The following is a 19,761-nucleotide window of genomic DNA, read 5'->3' on the forward strand; positions in this document are numbered from 1 at the left end:
TTAACTCGTGCAGTGTGAAACTCCATGTCGCAGTGTAAACACAACAGTGATGGAACGCTACCCCACATAGTCATGCAGTGTGAAAACAGCCATGACGGCACTACTTTGAAAATCCTGCAGTCTGAACTTGGCATTCTGCCTTTTTTCATGCATAATGACTAACAATATCTAACCTTCTCTTATGCATCTATACTGAAGGTGATATTCTGGGCCCGTCCATTGGAAATCTGGACTCCCTCATTGATATGCCTTACGGTTGTGGTGAGCAGAACATGATCCATTTTGCTCCAAATACCTATGTTCTCCGGTATCTTAAAAGCACTAAGCAGCCTGAAGAACAGACCAGGAGGAAAGCTATGAGCTATATGATGGAAGGTGAGTTTTTGTGAAGACTTCTAATCCTGAGATTTGATCATTGACAGATATCACAGAGTTTACACATCTGTTCTGTTTGATTGCAGCTTATGAGCGTGAGCTTTCCTACCAAAGGGTTGACGGCTCCTTCAGTGCCTTTGGAGACAGCGATGATTCTGGCAGCACGTGGTATACATGAATAAATACACTTTAAAGCAACACATGCTCATTGGGAATATGTGACGAGGGATACACTTTTGAGAACCGTGAAATATGTGCCTGGGGCTATATACAGTGCATCCAGAAAGTATTCATAGCGATTCACTTTTTCCACATTTGTTTATGTTACAGCCTTATTCCAAAATGGATTAAATTCATTTATTTCCTCAAAATTCTACACACAATACCCCATAATGACAATGTGAAGAAAGATTTGTTGAAATTGTTTCAAATTTATTCAAAATAAAAAAGCTGAAAAATCTCATGTACATCAGTATTCTCAGCCTTTGCTCAATACTTTGTTGATGCACCTTTGGCAGCAATTACAGCCTCAAGACTTTTTGAATATGATGCCACAAGCTTGGCACACCTGTCTTTGGGAATTTTTGGCCATTCCTCTTTGCAGTACCTCTCAAGCTCTATCAGGTTGGATGGAAAGCGACGGTGATCTCTCCAGAGATGTTCAATAGGATTTAGTTCTGGGCTCTGACTGGGCCACTCAAGGACATTCACTGAGTTGGTGTGAAGCCACTCCATTGATATTTTGGCAGTGTGCTTTGGGTCATTGTCCTGCTGGAAGATGGACCGTTGCCCCAGTCTGAGGTCAAGAAGCAGGTTTTCATTCAGGATGTCTCTGTACATTGCTGCATTCATCTTTCCCTCTATCCTGACTAGTCCTCCAGTTCCTGCTGCTGAAAAACATCCCCACAGCATGATGCTGCCACCACCATGCTTCACTGTAGGTATGGCATTAGCCTGGTGATGAGCGGTGCCTGGTTTCCTCCAAACGTAACGCCTGGCATTCACTCCAAAGAGTTCAATTTTAGTCTCATCAGACCAGAGAGTTAAGTTTCTTATGGTCTGAGAGTTCTTCAAATGCCTTTTGGCTAATTCCAGGCGGGGTGTGGCGTCCGTCTGACCACTCTACCATACAGGCCTGATTGGTGGATTGCTGCACAGATGGTTGTCCTTCTGTGAGGTTCTCCTCTCTCCACAGAAGAACTCTGGAGCTCAGACAGAGTGACCATCGGGTTATTGATCACCTCCCTGACTAAGGCCCTTCTCCCCCAATCACTCTGCTTAGATCGTCGGCCAGCTCTAGGAAGAGTCCTGGTGGTTCCAAACATCTTCCACTTATAGATGATGGAGGCCACTGTGTTCATTGGAACTTTCAGAGCAGCAGATATTTTTCTGGAACCTTCCCCAGCCCTCTGCCTTGAGACAATCCTGTCTCAGAGGTCTACAGACAATTCCTTTGTCTTCATGCTTGGTTTGTGCTTTGACATGCACTGTGGTGACACTGGGACCTTATATAGACAGGTGTATGCCTTCTCAAATCATGTCCAATCAACTGAATTTACCACAGGTGAACTCAAGTGAAGCTGCTGAAACATCTCAAGAATGATCAGTGGAAACAGAATGTACAATGAGCTCACTTTAGAGCTTCATGGCAAAGACTGTGAATACTGATGTACATGTTTTCAGGTTTTTTATTTTTAATAAATTTGCAACAATTAAAAATAATCGGATGCACTGTATGGCTGCATTTTCAGTGTAAAACGAATGCTACAGGGTGGTGGACAGCTTTTCTGGCATTACAATTTTGCTTGGTAGTTTAGTAATATGGCATCAGACAGGGGTTCGAGTTCCAGAAACCAGGTAAAAAAAAAAAATAGTTATAAAAGTGGCATGTTTTGATGCACTTCTCTTTTTTCCCCAAAATATATTTATTGGGTTTTGTTTGAACTACAGAACAAAATACATAAAAAAATACGTAATTAAATTACATAAATACAAATAATTACAGTACATAATTAAAAATAAATAATAATAACAATGTTCAGTGCATTTTTGCATCTTGCGTTTCACAGCTTTCCAGTGTTACTGGTTAAACAAACTTGTTAATTGTTGCTGAAATGTAAGATATCTGAACAATACAAGAAGACCCCAACTAGGGTTTGAAAGCTTAAACATCAAAAAATGTTGCATGGTCCACCGGGTTCACAAAAAAGTGTTGAAAGGGGGCCCAAATTTGATAAAAATATAGTAATTTTCCTGTAACAGTGTATGTCAGCTTCTCCAGAGAAAGAGTGCTAGTCATTTCTTTAATCCACAGGACACAGAATGGCCTTTGAGTTTTTTTTCCCAATTTATCGCAATAACATGCTTCGCTTGGAGTGAACTTTTTGATGCTATTCTAGTTTGCTTTTGAAAACGCTATCGGTTGGGTTTAGTCTGTGGGTCAGTGGATATTAAGCTGATATATGATGCATGACGACAGGGGCGGAACCAGACATTATAAACATCCAGGCGTTAGCCCTAATGTAGTTGGTCACAACACCCCCCTTTCTCCCCCACTACTCCTACCTTTTAAAGGCCTGTTCAGTTGAGCCATTGTAGATTAGAATACACATTTTCTGAAAAAAATTTGAATATAACTAATGTTGCAAAGCATAAAATACAGCATACAGTAGCTAGCAAACCTAACTTTTTAGCTACAGCTCGGCAGAGTCGATTTAAAAATAGGCAGTTTTAATCCTAATAAGAATATTTATTGTTGTCAGACTCCACTTTCACATAAATAGACCTGAATCAATCAAAGAGGTGGCTCAGTAGTTAGCACTGTCGCCTCACAGCAAGGTTTCAATGGTTTGAGCCCCGGCTGGGTCAGGTGGCATTTCCGTGTGGAGTTTGCATATTCTCCCTGTGTTGGCATTGGGTTTCTTCTGGTTTCCCCCACAGTCCCAACACAGCAGCTATAGGTAAATTGGATTAATTAAAGTGGCCTGAGTGTATGAGTGTGTGTGAATGTGTGTATGGGTGTTTCTCAGTACTGTGTTGCAGCTGAAAGGGCATCCGCTGTGTAAAACATATGCTGGATAAGTTAGCGGTTCATTCCGCTGTGGCGACCCCTGATGAATAAAGGGACTAAGCCGAAGGAATCAATCAATCAAAACTAACAGCTAATCAGAACAGCCTGTGCGCGTAGTATCTTGTCAAATCACATGGAACTGTCAACCAAAATCTGTGGTAAACTTTAAATCAACCAAAATAAGATCTTGTTGTGTGTGTAGTTGCTTACAGCAGCAACACAACGTTCTCCTCAGAATATTCAACAAGCTTACTTTAATGAGAAATTAAAGCAGGTAGCATAAAAAAACGGTGCAGCGATGAAGCGAGTGTCACGTTGAGTCATTGACAGGAGGTGTGGCTATGTAGGACCATGGTGTGTAAAAAGAGGGAAAACCTCTGGTGCATTTACAAGAAATGGCACATATGAGATAATGTGCACTAGTAACGTACTTAAGATTGTCAAAAGTCTATATAGCAGCCTCTTGTGGAATTTTGGAAAAAAACAAACAAAACTGCAAGCGTATGTATCCCCGGGCACATACAGTTCTCAAAATTGTAGCCCTGGGCACATGTCTCTAATGAGAAATTCTGTCATCATTTACTTATTTTTACTTATTTTTAATTATGTTTCAAGTGAGTTTCTTTCTCTTGTTTAACACAAAAGAATATATTTTGAACAATACTAGCTGCGTTTCCACTGTCGTGTCTAAAGCGAGCGAGCCAGGGCCAGTCGCGTTGGGCCATTGCGAGTCAGCTGGAGCTTCGAGGGGGAGTAAAAGCAGAGGCGGAGTGTGTAAGATGGTGTGCCGCTGTCATTACACTAGTTTACCCATCATGCACGAGTACATGTGCCAAAATATATATATAAATAATAGAAAGAAAAAACAGACTACTGGTCAATTTAAGATATTCCATAAAACCCTTTATAGACTAGGGGTCTTTTGCACAATTAAAGCTAACAGGTGCTAACATTTTCTTAACTGATGCTCAACACAAACAAACCTGTTAAAATCTCAAAAAAGTTCTCGAGGGTGTCTTGAACCTTTACATTTAAGGGTGTTGCACAAAAAAATAATTAAAAGTGTTTTAATTTAGTAAGTGATATTTCTTTGCGGTGGCGCAGTAGGTAGTGCTGTCGCCTCACAGCAAGAAGGTTGCTGGTTCGAGCCTTGGCTGGGTCAGTTGGCGTTTCTGTGTGGAGTTTGCATGTTCTCCATGCGTTCGTGTGGGTTTTCTCCGGGTGTTCCAGTTTCCCCCACAGTCCACAGGCATGTAGTACAGGTGAATTGGGTAGGCTAAATTTTCCGTAGTGTATGTGTGTGAATGAGTGTGTGTGGATGTTTCCCAGTGATGGGTTGGGGCTGGAAGGGCATCCGCTGCGTGAAACGTGCTGGATAATTTGGCGGTTCATTCCGCTGTGGTGACCCCAGATTAATAAAGGGACTAAGCCGAAAAGAAAATGAATGAATGTTTCTTTGCTGCATCCTCCTTGATGTTTCAATAACGCATAATAATCTTTACACTAAATTAAAGACACAGCAGCCAGTAACTTTCAGTTGTGAGAGTTTTTGTCAAGATTAAGTGGTGTGTTGTGCATGAAACATGCACGTTTATATGCATGTGTGTGTGTGTGTGTGTGTGTGTGTGTGTGTGTGTGTGTGTGTGTGTGTGTGTGTGTGTGTGTGTGTGTGCGTGTGTGTGTGTGTGTGTGTGTGTGTGTGTGTGTGTGAGAGAGAGAAACCGGGCGAAATACATATAATGAAATGCTGTACAGGAACGTGTAATTTGCTTGTTTCGGTTTTCTCCATTTTAATCGTTTCTTGATGATGTGATGGTGTGCTTCTAAACTGGGCGAGTTGTGTGACATTTGATTTATGGGGTCCTCTGGGGGCGAAGATTGCGTGCTGTGCTGCGAGTTATTGGCCTGATAGTGGAAACGCGACATGATTTCAGCCTCACTGCTCAACCTCCCGGGCAATTGGCCTGGCCCGGCCCGATAAAAGCCCTGGCTCGCACTGGCCCGACAGTGGAAATGCAGCTACTGAAAACCTTTCACCACTAATTTCCGTAGTAATTTTATATATGTGTTCATATATGGTCAGATTTGAACATGTATATGTGCATATTTGTAATTCCAATGGTTGAAAAAAGTAATCTACTATTTTTGCAATATTTTCAGTCGACCCGATGGTGATAAAGTGGACTGTAAATTAAAATACTTGGTTGAATTATCACTTTGAAATCAAACATCTTCTTTCCACATTTGAATCCAGTACTAATAAATAAATGAAATCAAACACAAGTGCAGTGAATAAGTGATTAATGGTGTGTTCTGTGATATTCAGGCTGTCAGCGTTCGTGCTCAGGTGTTTTCTTCAGGCTCAGGACTTCATTTTCATTGAGCCACTGGTGATGGAGAGAACTGCATATTGGCTGGTGGCCCATCAGGAGTCGGATGGTTCGTTCAGGGAGCCGGGTCGGGTCATCCACACTGAGCTACAGGGAGGACTGGATGGATCGGTGTCTCTCACTGCATATGTCCTTATAGCACTTCTGGAGGATGCCAAATATGAGGTTAGGTGGAGAGATGGATGGGGAGTGGATTAAAGGACTATTGGATGGAATGAATAGGTGGATATATTAAAGATGGGTGGAAGAGTTAAAAGATGTATAGGTTGATAGATGGATGAATGAAAAGATTATTTGATTTAATGAATAGGTAAATGGACGGATGAAAAGAAGTATGGGCTAATAGAATAGATGGATTGATGGATGGATAAAAATATTATTGGATGTAATGGATAGGTGGATGGAAGAATAGATAGATGGATGGATGGATGGATGGGTGAATTAAAAGAACAATAGGCTGATGAATGGAAATATTGGATGGAATGGATTCAATATTATGGAGGGATGGGTGGATTAAAAGAAATATGGGCTTATTGGATGGAATGGGTAGGTGGATGGAGTAATGGATGGATTAAAAAGAAGTAGAAGTATGGATGGATGGATAGATGGATGGATGGATGAAAAGATTATTTCATGTAATAGATAGGTAGATGGACGGATTAAAATAAGTATGGGCTAATGGATATGTGATTATTGGATGAAATGGGTAGGTGGATGGATGGATGGATGGATGGATGGATGGATGGATGGACTGATGGATGGATGGATGGACTGATGGATGGATGGATGGATGTAAAACTTATTGGATAGAATGGATAGGTGGATGGAAGAATGGATAGATGGATGGATGAAAGGATTATTGGATGATAGGGTATGTGGATAGATGGATGTATGGATGAATTAAAAGAACAATAGGCTGATGGATGGAAATATTGGATGGAATTGATAAGTGGATATTAAAAGATGAATGGATGAATTAAAATGTGTATGGGTTGATGGATGAAAATATTATTTGATGTAATGGATAGATGGATGGAGGGATGGATAGGTGGATTAAAAGAAGTATGGGCTGATGGATGGATGAAAGTTTATTGGATGGATGGATGGATGAATGGATGAAAGGAGTATTGGATGGAATGGATAGGTGGATGGATGGATGGATGTATAGATGGATGGATGGATGGAGGGAAGTATGGATGGATGGATTTAAAGAGGTATAGGCTGTTGGAAGCTTGGATGAAAATATTATTAAATGGAATGTATAGGTGGATGTAGGGATAGACAATGGATGGATGAATTAAAAGACATATGGGCTGTTTGAAGGATGGATTAAATGGACAGAAGTATTAAAAGATAGAATGATGGATGGATGGATGGATGGGTGGATAGATTCACTTATTTACATATATTTACAAATGGATTGACAAGTGGATTTACTGAATGATGGGTTAATGCAAAGATTATGGATGGATGAACTGGAGGACTGATGGATAAAAGGATGAAGATGGGTAAATGATGGAAAGATTAAATTGATTAGTGAATAAATTTTTGGAGTAAAGGATGACTGGGTAGAATGGTCTATAGACGAATAGAAGGGTAAACTGAAGGATAGATGGATGGACATATGGATGAATGGGTGGGTGGATTGATTGATTGATTTATGGATTTAAAAATGTATAGATGGATGGGTGGATGAATTGAAATATAGATGGAAGAACTGAAATATGAATGAATGGAGAGATAGATAGAATGCCTAAAATATTGGTGTATGAGTAGATAGATGGAACGGTTGGGTGGATTGAGATATCTTTGAATGAACTGATGGAAGAATGGGGAAGTGGGTTGATTTATGGATTGAAAGATTAATAGATGGATGGATGGATTCAAAGATTGGTGGATGGCTTAATGGATAGATTTACTGAATGGTTAAAGAATACAACAACGTACACATTGATGGATTGATTAGTTTGTTCATGGTTTGAAGGCAATGAGTAAACTGTTGAAAGGAAAAACTGAAAGATAGGTGGATAAATGTATATATGGGTATATATGGATTGAAAATGGATGGATTGAAAGATTGATTGAATGATTAATTGACTGACTGATTGATTGACTGAAGTGTTTGTGTCTCCTCTTAGAACACACATAAACACAGTGTGTCTTTAGCCTTGAGTTTCTTGACATCTCATCTGGCTCAGGGAATCTCCAGTAACTACAGCTTGTCTTTAGTGGTCTATGCTCTGTCATTGGCCAAGAGCAGCGCGGCTCCAACTGCCCTCACCACACTGCTGAACAGAGCACTGGTCATAGGTAAATATCCTCTCAATTTACACTCAGAGTCAGTGATTGTCTGTGCTACTCAACAAACGGTCACACATGTTGACCAGGGTGTCTACAGATCCCTAACGAGTTCCATAGTATAATAATAAGGGCTTAATGAGTCTTAAAACACCTTAAAACTGCATTTCAAAGGTCTTAAAAATGCTACCAAACTGACCCCTGAATTGACGTTGAAGTTGTCAGCAAATGCATAACAAGAACAAGATCAAACAAAGTCAGAAAATAAGTATCTATAAAACTATAATAAAAAACTATTCATATAAAATATTGTTATTTTTAATTTAATAATAAGCATATGTTTTTAACATTGGCAGATGTAAGTGTTGTTACTACAGTTTGGGGGAACTGATGTACAATTTTTATTATGATTTTTATTGATATTATTACTATTATTGATATTAATAATAATAATAATAATAATAATAATAATAATGTTTTAAGGTTTGTCTCTCTTTATATGTATAATCAGGGGCGTCGCTAGACCCAATTCACTGGGGCACGTGCCCCAGTAAAAATCGCCAGTGCCCCAGTAAATGCATTGAGATCTGATTTACTTCAAATGCAAGAGTATTTATTAAGAGTGGTAATTCCGAAATAAAGACGTTATTCTCTATGTGCAACCGAACCAACGCTGATGAAAGCAATGTGTTTAATAAAAAAGCAAACTGACGCATCTCTGCGTGTGCGCATAGAACCCGCGCACCTCTCGCACGCGCTGCTCTTCTGCTGGTGCGAGTCCCGGTAGTTAACGTGCGTGCCGAAAAAGCAGGCTACCTGCTTGTGACGCGCCCCTCATGCGTTGTAAAACCAGAGTAACAGCATTTTTTGTTTTGCAAGTCGACAAAACTAAAGTTTAAACAATATGATGGTGATCTTACTAAGCATGCCTCCTCATAGATTCTTTTGTATGAAGCAAAAAGGAGGGTGAGGAGTCAGGGAGGTAAAGACTTTATAAACCTAATTATCTGCCATGTGTCAAGTCTACAACAGATAATTCTATAACACATATTTTTTTTTGTATTTTATTGAATTGTCTATAGAATTTCATTAAAATGAAATTAATATTTATGCAAAAGTAATTTCTTAAATTATCATAGCATCACTCCAGTTGTCTTAACATTGTTTTCCAGTTACATTAAGGATTATTTAGAAGAATAATTGTATAATAATAAGAATACTTTTATTTATAATAAATATTATACACACACACATATATATATATATATATATATATATATATATATATATATATATATATATATATATATATATACGTGCCCCAGTATAGCTTTATGTCTAGCAACGCCCCTGTGTATAATTAATAGTATTAAAGATGGTCATTAGTTGTGTTGCGTGCACTTCTTAATGCAAATTCTGTACTATAAAATTGGTCTTACAGTAGGTGTCATTCTGTGTGGTATTAAAAGGTCTTAAAAAGTCTTACATATAACACTTAGAAAGCTGCAGATAACCTGTTGACCATACACTACCAGCCAAAGGTTTGGAATCTGTAAGATTTTTTAATAAAAAAAAGGCAATTCTGCTCACCAAGGCTGCATTTATTTGATCAAAAATACAGTAAACTTGTAACATTCATTTTCTTTTCGGGTTAGTCCCTTTATTAATCTGAGGTCGCCGCAGCATAATGAACCGCCAACTTACCCAGCATATGTTTTACGCAGCCCTTCCAGCTGCAACCCATCACTGGCAAACACATACACTCTCATTCGCACACATACATGTACACTACAGCACATGTGTTTGGACATTGGCGGGAAACCGGAGCACCCGGAGGAAACCCACGCCAACACGGGGAGAACATGCAGACTCCACATAGAAATGTCAACTGACCCAGCCGAGGCTCGAACCAGCGACCTTCTTGCTGTGAGGCGATCGTGTTACCCACTGTGACGCCTAAAATTGTAACATTTTATTACAATTTTAAAAAACTGTTCTCTTGTTGAATGTAGTTTCAATTTTTTATTTCTTCATGTTATTCAAAGCTGAATCATTACTCCAGTATTCAGTGTCACATGATCCTTCAGAAATCCTTATATTATGATTCTTTGCTGTTCTGTTATGATCAGTTATTATCGTTCAAAATCACGAATAAGGATTGTACAATTATCAGTGCTGAAAGATTTTGCTTTGCTTAGCAGTATCATGGCAACTGATACATTTTACTGTAAGGGTTATTGGATTCAAAATAAGTTTCTAAATAATAGCTCATATTTGCAATATATATTTTTCATATTATAAATGTATTTACTTTCAGTAAGTAAGTTTTTAATGCTACTTCTGAATAGTTTTAAATCAGTTTCCCAAACGGACCCTAAAGGTGCCCTATAAAGAAAATCTGCATACATTGCTCAGCATATATAAGTACACCCCTCACAAATCTATCTTTTAAATTCATATTTTTAATAGGAAGCTTTACAATATTATATTTGTGCATATACATTAGATTAGTCAGTACTGAAGCCAAATCGTGAGCTTATCTAACAAAATAAATTGCGATAACGGTCCAAAAACTAGTACAGCCTAATTTATATTTCTGTGTTTAAAGAAGGAAAAATCAAGAGAAGCAAAACAAAAGGAAAAATTTTGTTGAAAATTTGTAGTTTGTAATTTTTTTGCAGTATTTTACTTGAATTTAATTGTATTATTTTTCAATTTCTAAATATGTTTGGTGACTAAAATATTATTTTAATAAATAATTCTGTTTAATAAAACTGTTTTGTTTAAATGCACCAAAATACCTACAGGGTGAACCATTTATATGGATACACCTTAATAAAATGGGAATGGTTGGTGATATTAGCGTCCTGTTTGTGGTACAATAGTACACTGTTTCCCAACCCTGTTCCTGGAGGCACACCAACAGTACATATTTTGGATGTCTCCATTATCTGACCCATTAACTTCAGGTTTTGGAGTCTCTTCTTATGTCATGATAAGATGGTGTGTTTGATTAGGGAGAGGTTGAAAATGTGGACTCTTGGTGTGCCTTCAGGAACAGGGTTGGGAAACACTGCATTAGTATATGTGAGGGGGCAAACTTTTCAAGATGGGTTGTGACCATGGTGGCCATTTTGAAGTCGGCCATCAAGGAAGAGGGTCATGTGACACATCAGATTTATTGGGAATTTCATAGGAAAAACAATGGTGTGCTTGATTTAACATAAGTTTATTCTTTAATGAGCCCCCTCACATATACTAATGTGCCACAAACAGGACGTTAATTTCACCAACCATTCCCATTTTAGTAAGGTGTATCCATATAAATGGCCCACCCTGTATATTCACTGAGAAATGGATAAAAACATTCATTTTCAAAATGGGCTGTACTCAATAATGCAGAGCACGGTGTATGGAAGTGCCATACTGTGACACCATGTCCTGAAAATGTGACACATGCTAAAATCAACCCAGGCTCATTCTGAAAATGTAGTCCCGTGGACGTTTCTGGAGACTGCGAAATACGTAGCTGGGGGTACGTACGGCTGCATTTCATTTTTTTAAGTGAACGCTGCGGGGTGGTGTGACGCCGTTCCTTTTGGCGCTTGCCGGCCGACCGCTCGCCTCCGTGTGAAGGGCTTTCCTGCCGCAACCAGTTTGTCCGGTTAGCTCTTTGTGTACTTTGGCGCAGAGAGGGGCTGACCACGGCGACGATGAGCGGGTTCGAGTCCAGGGAAGAGCGGTTCCAGAAATCAGGTAAGAAAACAAAAACAAAATCCAAAAAATGAAGCGAACAAGTTCATCACAGGGTGAGAATGTGGTCAAAATCCGAAAACGTGGTAAAAATCAGACGAGGGCTTTTCTTTTTCTGGACGGCTTTTGTGAATCGTCGTTGGTTGGGTTTAGGGACGGAGGAGGGTGGGTCAGCCGATTGGCCGGTCGCACAGTCAATCATTCTGTCATCCAGGCGGAAGGTCGTTCGACAGCGGCCTCTAGCGGGTTTACGCAAGAACGGCGCGGGAAAAAGCGCGCATAGCAGCCTCTCGGCTCAGCCTTTCGGATTCGCGAAAACAAAAACTGCAAAAATATGTACCTCCCGGGACGTATTTCGCGGTCTCCAGAAACGTCCACGGGACTACGTTCTCAGAATGAGCCTGGGTTGGCTAAAATCTATCTCTTCCATGTTGAAAGGAGCTTTCATCCTAACCTTATGCGATGGTGATGCACAAAACTTCCATTTTAGAAATGCTTTCTATTTCCACGACTTCGCAGCAGGATGCAAAATGCAGGATATACAGATTATAAATGTATTCAGCTCCACTCCAAAGACACCTAAGCTTTGTTTAATTGTATTGTTTGTCAATTTATTGTGTTTATTGTGACATTTGCCACGTATATTTGTAATTAATCAACAAACACAGACTGCTGAGTATAAGCGTGCACTTAGTATAAAATAGACGTTTAGTAATGGTGTCATATAACTCATAGTCTCATTTTTCTGAAGAACAGCAATACACTTTATTAAGCGTCATCTATGAAGTGGTTGATACTAATTGCTGTCTTTACATTTACATTTTAGCATAAAATATTAACACAATATATCTCTGTTGTTGCAGTTTAGCCTATATTATCTACAACACAATTCAGGAGCACAATAGGTTATTCTAATGGGTTGACAATTGAAGTATTCATATTTTGCACATGTTTATTTCAGAGTAGACCATACTATGTGTTTCTGAGTGAGGGAGAGAGAGAGAGCAATGGGAGCTGACCATCAGCAGAGCTCATTAATATTCATGACCTTTCCAAATATGGTCAATATAGAGCTTCTGATTCTAAGGGCATTTTATGGAGCAATAAATGATCATGTTTTTTTTTTATTTTTATTAACCTAAGATTCACACCTACTACGTAGATTTCTGAAAACTTTTTGAATCACTACAATATGTACTTTAAATGTTTTATTTTGAGCAGATCATGATACAAGAGTATACTTGAAGGATTTAGTGACTCGTCATGCTTTAAATGGATCTGACATGATGAAATGTTATTGTGTGTAAAGCAGTTGGATGGTAATGCTGCGTTCTGGGTGTTTCAGATGGAGTGCCAACATGGAGATCTCCAGGCAGCGTTCTGTATGATTCCTGGCAGCCGCGTTCAGCAGATATTGAGATCGCTGCTTATGTCCTGCTCACCATGCACAGTCTCAGACGAATGGATGAAGGATTCGTTCTGATGAAGTGGCTCAGTCAGCAACGAAACCATCTTGGAGGATACGGATCCACTCAGGTAGGCGTCAATCCGACATCCAGCTCAAAGGAGACTATAGAAACAAATTTGATGAACACAAACAGCACCTTTACACTGCAAAAAATGCATTTCGTATAATTTCTTATTCCCAAATTAAGTGATGTATTCCTTAAAACAAGCAAAATAATCTTGTACGTAAGATTTGCGGCAGATCGTTTTGCTTGTTTTAAGGAAAAACTCACTTAATTTGGGAATATTATTTATTAAAACAAGACCATATTTTCTGCTTGTCTAGAAAATGCTTCTTAATTGAATAACTTTCAGATATTTGGACTAGAAACAAGACCAAAAATCTAAGTAAGAAATGCATTTTTTTTGCTGTGTTGGCATTCAGGCTTACAGTGATGTAAATCTCAACATTAGTGTTATCATAATTGCTGGTTTCAAGGTAAACCATGGTATATTTGATTAATATTGCTGTTTAAAATTGTAATTATCATTAATAACGTGGTTGATTGATTTAAAAAACCCACATTAAATCCCGTAACATTGTGATTAGCTTTTATGAAAATGCATGTTTTTAAAGACACCCAGGGCTTGACATTAACTTTTTTGACCACCAGCCACTGTGGCTAGTAGTTTTCCAACATCACTAGCCACTCGCCATTTTCACAAGGCACAATTTTGTTGTTGGTAAAATATATTTTATAGATGCAGAAATTGGACTTTGGCATGCTAAAATTGCTTGATTTAGGGCAGAGGTAGGGAACCCATGGCTCAGGAGCCACATGTGGCTCTTTGACCGAAAATATGTGGCTCTCCAGCTGTCTCTCTTCAATAATATTGTTTCCTACTGAAAATACAATTACAGTTCCCTTTTATTGTATTTTCCACAGCAAAATGAATAAGAACTCAGTTTACAATTAAAGGACTTTTTAATATCTGTGATGCTGTGGTTTAACTTGAATCGCGACACCAGTAAAGAGTTAGCAACTTACATTTCTATGGTAAACTCACGCACATAAATTCAAACAACATCATGAGACTATAAAATCTATAAATCCTTTCTTCATACATTGTGATGCGCCATATTTGTTTATTTTTAAGTTGTGCATTGTTACGTGTTTAAGTTGTTAAGGTATTAAAAAGGATGAAACGTAACAATCAGTGAGTCTACTGATGCTGGATGAGTGAGAATACACAACCACTTGTTAAGTGAAACAAATTAAGTATTTAATATTCAGTGAATGTCAAACAATGAATAGAGAATGTAATATAAATGTAATTTTAAATAATCGAATTAAAGAAAATAGGAGTGTTGCCAAAACAAAGAAATAAATATAACAAAACGATCTAACTAAACCCCAACTGACTAAACTGACTAACCAAAGAAAAATGCAGAAACAAAAGCGTAATCTTCAGCACGTAGCTTAACTAAACTTCATAACCTCAAAACATAATTATACATGTGGCAACGCCTCCTTAAACTAACTAACAAATAAATATCCTAAGCTGCTCACATTACTAGAGTTCTCGTAAAGTACACACTGTTAGCCGTTAGCAAAACACAATCTCATATAATCCAATTCTCACAAAGATCGTTCAACTTCTCACTAGATAATAACTGAGCTGCACAAGCATATCTAATAAAGCAGTCTCTTAATACAGAGAAAACTAGAAAACAGCAAATCGCATACAAATAAACACAGATGAACAGGCTGGCCGTCACAAGTGAGGAGACTGGCTGTGAGCCAAGCGCTCCTCAAGAGCAGCGCAAGCGCACGGCTTTTATACGGAGCGGACCCGGTTCTGATTGGCGTGTCGATGGTGATTGACAGCTCCTTTGACCAATGGTTGCACACCTAGAAACAGCACATGACACACAGCAGAAAAGAGAGAAGAGCACGCAAAACAGAACAAACAAAACATACGTGAAATGTAACATGCATGAACATGAATAAAAGTTTTGTTCATAAATAAATACAGGTTTTGATATATACACACACCTCAATGGCTTTTTAAAAAATACATTTGATAAAAAAGTCTTGCTGAAAAAAGGTTCCTGACCCCTGATTTAGAGGTTATGTCCATATAACTTCTTATTCATTGCACTCAGAGGCGCAAAAATGGGGTATGCAGTATATGCAGTGCATAGGGGCGCCGCACATGGGGGGGGGGCGCCATTGTGCCAAAACTATTTTTGAAATGAGCCTTTTTAAAAGTTTCAAATAATATTGAATAAATAAATATATTTGGTAAAAAAAAGTTTATTTGGCATTTTATACGAGTTTAATATTGTATTTTATTAAATAAAAATAATATAATACCACCCCTCCCCGTCCGTAGACCAGTTGATTAATCCGTTATTCAGTTACAGTCACTTGTTTAAAATGGAGAGAAGAATGAAGAGGAGTGGTGCCCAAAATAGAAAACGAAAAAAAGAACATGTAAAACAACGCCTTAAAATGAAATCTGCTATGTCAAATTGGATAATCAGAGATTGGTAAGCTTATACTTTTATTAACATACTATTATTCACCTTCTGTTTTTGGGAAAGAGTTCATAAATCATAACCGCCACCTAGCCTGGGCTTTACCCAGGGCCGGAGCGAGCTGAACTGGCGCTTTAGGCGAACGGCGATCACGCCGCCCTCAACCCGTAATGTTAAGTGAAAAAGAAAGTTACCGGTTCGCGAGGACCGGGGGGTTCGCTGACGCCGCCCTCCCTATTCTGCCGCCTATACTGTAGGTCGCCTCTATAGACGCGCCGTTCCAGCTTTTACCAAACGTAAGAGCAGAGGAGGTGGTTTTGTCCAGGCAGGGGGACACCGTGGCTGCGTCCGAAATTGCATACTTCCATCCACTAAAGTATGTAAAAACAGTATAATTCGATGGGCTAAATACATATACCTGGCGTAAGTCCATGTGACTTTACGGTAGACGTTTGATAGTCGCAAATAACTTTTTTTGTGAAGCATATAACTGACAAGCATACTGGGTTATATGATAACACATGTAAAAGTCATAAAAATCAATCAATAAAAAATACATTACATATGGGGAGATCCATCATATTTAAATAATTAGATTGTACAGATAATTTTTTTATTATTATTATTAGAAAGGTTTTATGGCCTTCTTGTATCTTGTAATTGAGGTCAAATAATTATAAAATATTTTAAAATCTTTACAGAAAAAAATAAAGGAGGAAGTTATAGACATTAATTTAACCTTTAAAATTTCCCAAGAACAATTATCAACTTCAGAGCAATATTGAGTGTATTATAGCCAGTTTTACAGTTAAAAAAAAAGAAACATGCATTCGTTATTTTGTAAAATGAATTAAAAAGCAACCCTGAAACCTGTTTACAAAAATCATCAGAAAATGTACAAGTACAAAATAGATGTAAAAGACTTTCAGGCTCAGTGTTACAAAAAGAACATTTGTCTTTAAAATTTTAATACATATATTGCAGGGGTAGAACCTGTGTAATTTTTTTCTAATTAATTTCTTTTACCTTATTTGGGAGTAAAAACTTATTACTTGTTGACCAAATATCATCTACAAGAGGTAAAATAACAACGAATTCCAGTCAAACAGCCAAGTTTAAAGTGTTCATGTAGATGTAACTGTTTAGATTAAATTAAATAAACTGTCAAATCACACGAACAGTTGAGGTCAAAATTTGAGAAAACAAACATTTTTATTTATTTCATTATTTTACCAAAATAAGAGGATCATACAAAATGTATCTTTGTTAAGTTAACCTGAATATATTTCAGATACAAGAGAAAGTAATAATTGGTTTAAAAATAATTAGCGCACATAAAAGTTGCCATCTGCTGCGTAAAACATATGCTGAATAATTTGGTGGTTCATTACACAGTGGCGAGTAATAAAAAGACTAAGCCAAAAAAATATATATATAAAAAAATGAATGAATAAATAGTGACAGTGTGAATGTTTTTAATACTATATTTTTAATAGTTTAGTAGAAATTTTTTATTTATTTTTTTTGTTAAATATCTGGTCTATTTTCTTAGCCATGAAGATGGGGAGGGCAATGACAAAATAGCAGTAAATGAGTTCAGAGCAGGTGAGGAGAACAGGTAAGAAAGGCTCAGATTGTATATCTATTTTAGTTATGTTAAGAAACATTGTAAATTAAGTTATTCTAGACTTTGCTGATTAAATGTTATAAAACATCTGTTTTGTTTACTTAGTCATGAAGATGGTGAGGACAGAGAGCAAGAAAATGTAAATAGAGCCAGAGAAAAGAACAGGTAGGAATGGCCCCACAAAAAATAAATGAATAAATGGCAGGTCAGGGTTTTGCAAATTTAGGTATTGTTTGTCTTGCAATTTTATTCAGCAGGAAAATCTTGACAAGGTCTTCCCAAATTTAACAGTGGCATTAAGAGTTTTCCTAACAATGCCACTAACTGTTGCCTCTGCAGAAAGATCTTTCAGCAAACTGAAACTTATAAAAACATACCTTCGTTCAACTATGCACAATGACCGCTTGTCACAGCTTGCAATCATCTTCATTGAAAACAATCTAGCAAGGTCAACCTCATTTGATGAAATACTTGACAAATGGGCAAGTACAAAAGCAAGGCGTGTTAAAGTGCAGTAATCATTTAGTAAGGAAATTAAGAAGAAATTAATTGAACTTTTACCACTAATTGTTCAGATTTGTAAAATGTATTTGTTATAAAATATTGTTTACAGCCAGAACACTTGTCTATGGACTTCTTTTATTTTTGTTTGTATTGTGTGTGTTTAGATGTGTGGTCTTGGTTAGCCCTGCATCCTCACAAATTTTGTTATACGTAAACTCTTAGGGGGTGGGGGCGCAAAACTTGATCCCGCATACCCCTCAGTAAATGTGCAGTTGCGCCCCTGATTGCACTGTTTGTGTGTTATGTATGACCTTGCTCAATGAGCATGAGCGAATGGGGTTGTGGTTGCATAGTGTTTTATCAACATTCTGGTCAACATTTTTTTTTCACTTGACTTATCAGGACTCAGCACTAAGGATTTACCATTTTTTTCTTTAGTCACATCAAAAATAAATGAATATTTCTTAGCCAAGTCATTTAAATAATGTGTAAAAACAAGCTAAATATAGCTGTATACCTGCACTTTTTGTTCAACAAATAAAATAAAAAAAAAAAAATTGACATTAAAAAAAGAATTACTGTCATATATCTAATACTATGTTCAGGTAACTATACATAAATGGAAAGTTAAACTATACATAAATGGAGAGTTATTCTCCTATTAAAGCAATGTTATTGTAAAAGGTGATAATTAAACCATATTAACAAAAATAACTAAGCAAAAGAAAGCAGGTGAAAAACATTCAGTGTGCGATAGTGAAAAGACGATCACATGCACAAGGTTAACATTAGGCCCAGTAATAATCTGCTCAAAGAATGGTTAAAGTGAAAGCGGGAACTGCTGCTGCTTACAAAAATACCTTTAAAAAATTCTCGAAAGCAGCAGGACTGTAGGTGTGCGAGCATTGCTTTTTATCCAGTCTATTTGAATGAGAACCGATCACACCAGTTACGTTCCCAGGCACGGTTGCTTCACGGAAAGAAACACTCATGTGCATCAAATCACCAGTGTGCACGACGCTGAAGCCTTCGTCAGTGAACGAGGGTAGTCTCACGGTGCGCATGGTCATCATCTCATTCGGTATTCACCGGTTTCTTTTGCTCACACAAACACAGTAATTTTGTCATATCTCATGCTGGCCCCTCACTGGGCAATTCTTATAGTTGAACTCTGCTTTTTAAGAAAACTACAATTTAAAAATGATTTTCAACTAGCCAAAGTGGCTAGTGAGAGCAACTGTCTAACCCAACCCAGCTGAAATGTACCCGCATGTGGCTAATGTCAAGCCCTGTAGACACCCGATAAACAAATACACAGTATTTTGTATTTCTTTCGTTTAAAGTGTGAGCTGAAGCTTGACTTAACAAAATTAAATTGCAAATCAAATCTGTCAGAAATATCACAAGTCGATATTTTCGTCAAATTCAATTCAATTCAATTCAGCTTTATTTGTATAGCGCTTATACAATGTAGATTGTGTCAAAGCAGCTTCACATAAAAGGTCATAGTAAATAGTAAATAGGAACAGTGTAGTTCAGTTTGTAGTGTTTAAGTTCAGTTCAGTTGAGCTCAGTTCAGTGTGGTTTAATAATCACTACTGAGAGTCCAAATATTGAAGGGCAAATCCAACGATGCGCAGCTCTACTGATCCCGAACCATGCAAGCTAGAGATGACAGCAGAGAGGGAAAAAAATCTTCACTAAATGGCGGAAGTGAAGAAAAAAAACCTTGAGAGAAACCAGGCTCAGTTGGGCA

The 19,761-nt window shown here is 37.8% G+C and overlaps 1 protein-coding gene across 1 annotated transcript in view; it reads left to right on the top strand.

Moving 5' to 3' along the window:
• The window catches only part of cd109 (CD109 molecule), a 65,818-nt gene that overhangs the window by 30,432 nt on the left and 15,625 nt on the right, over positions 1 to 19,761 (top strand). The window contains 5 exon segments of the mRNA XM_056480641.1: positions 199 to 375; positions 462 to 543; positions 5,772 to 6,000; positions 7,974 to 8,145; positions 13,232 to 13,422. Coding sequence (XP_056336616.1) covers positions 199 to 375; positions 462 to 543; positions 5,772 to 6,000; positions 7,974 to 8,145; positions 13,232 to 13,422 — 851 coding nt within the window.

This window comes from Danio aesculapii, chromosome 20, assembly GCF_903798145.1.
Source record: "Danio aesculapii chromosome 20, fDanAes4.1, whole genome shotgun sequence".
Classification (NCBI taxonomy): Eukaryota; Metazoa; Chordata; class Actinopteri; order Cypriniformes; family Danionidae; genus Danio; species Danio aesculapii.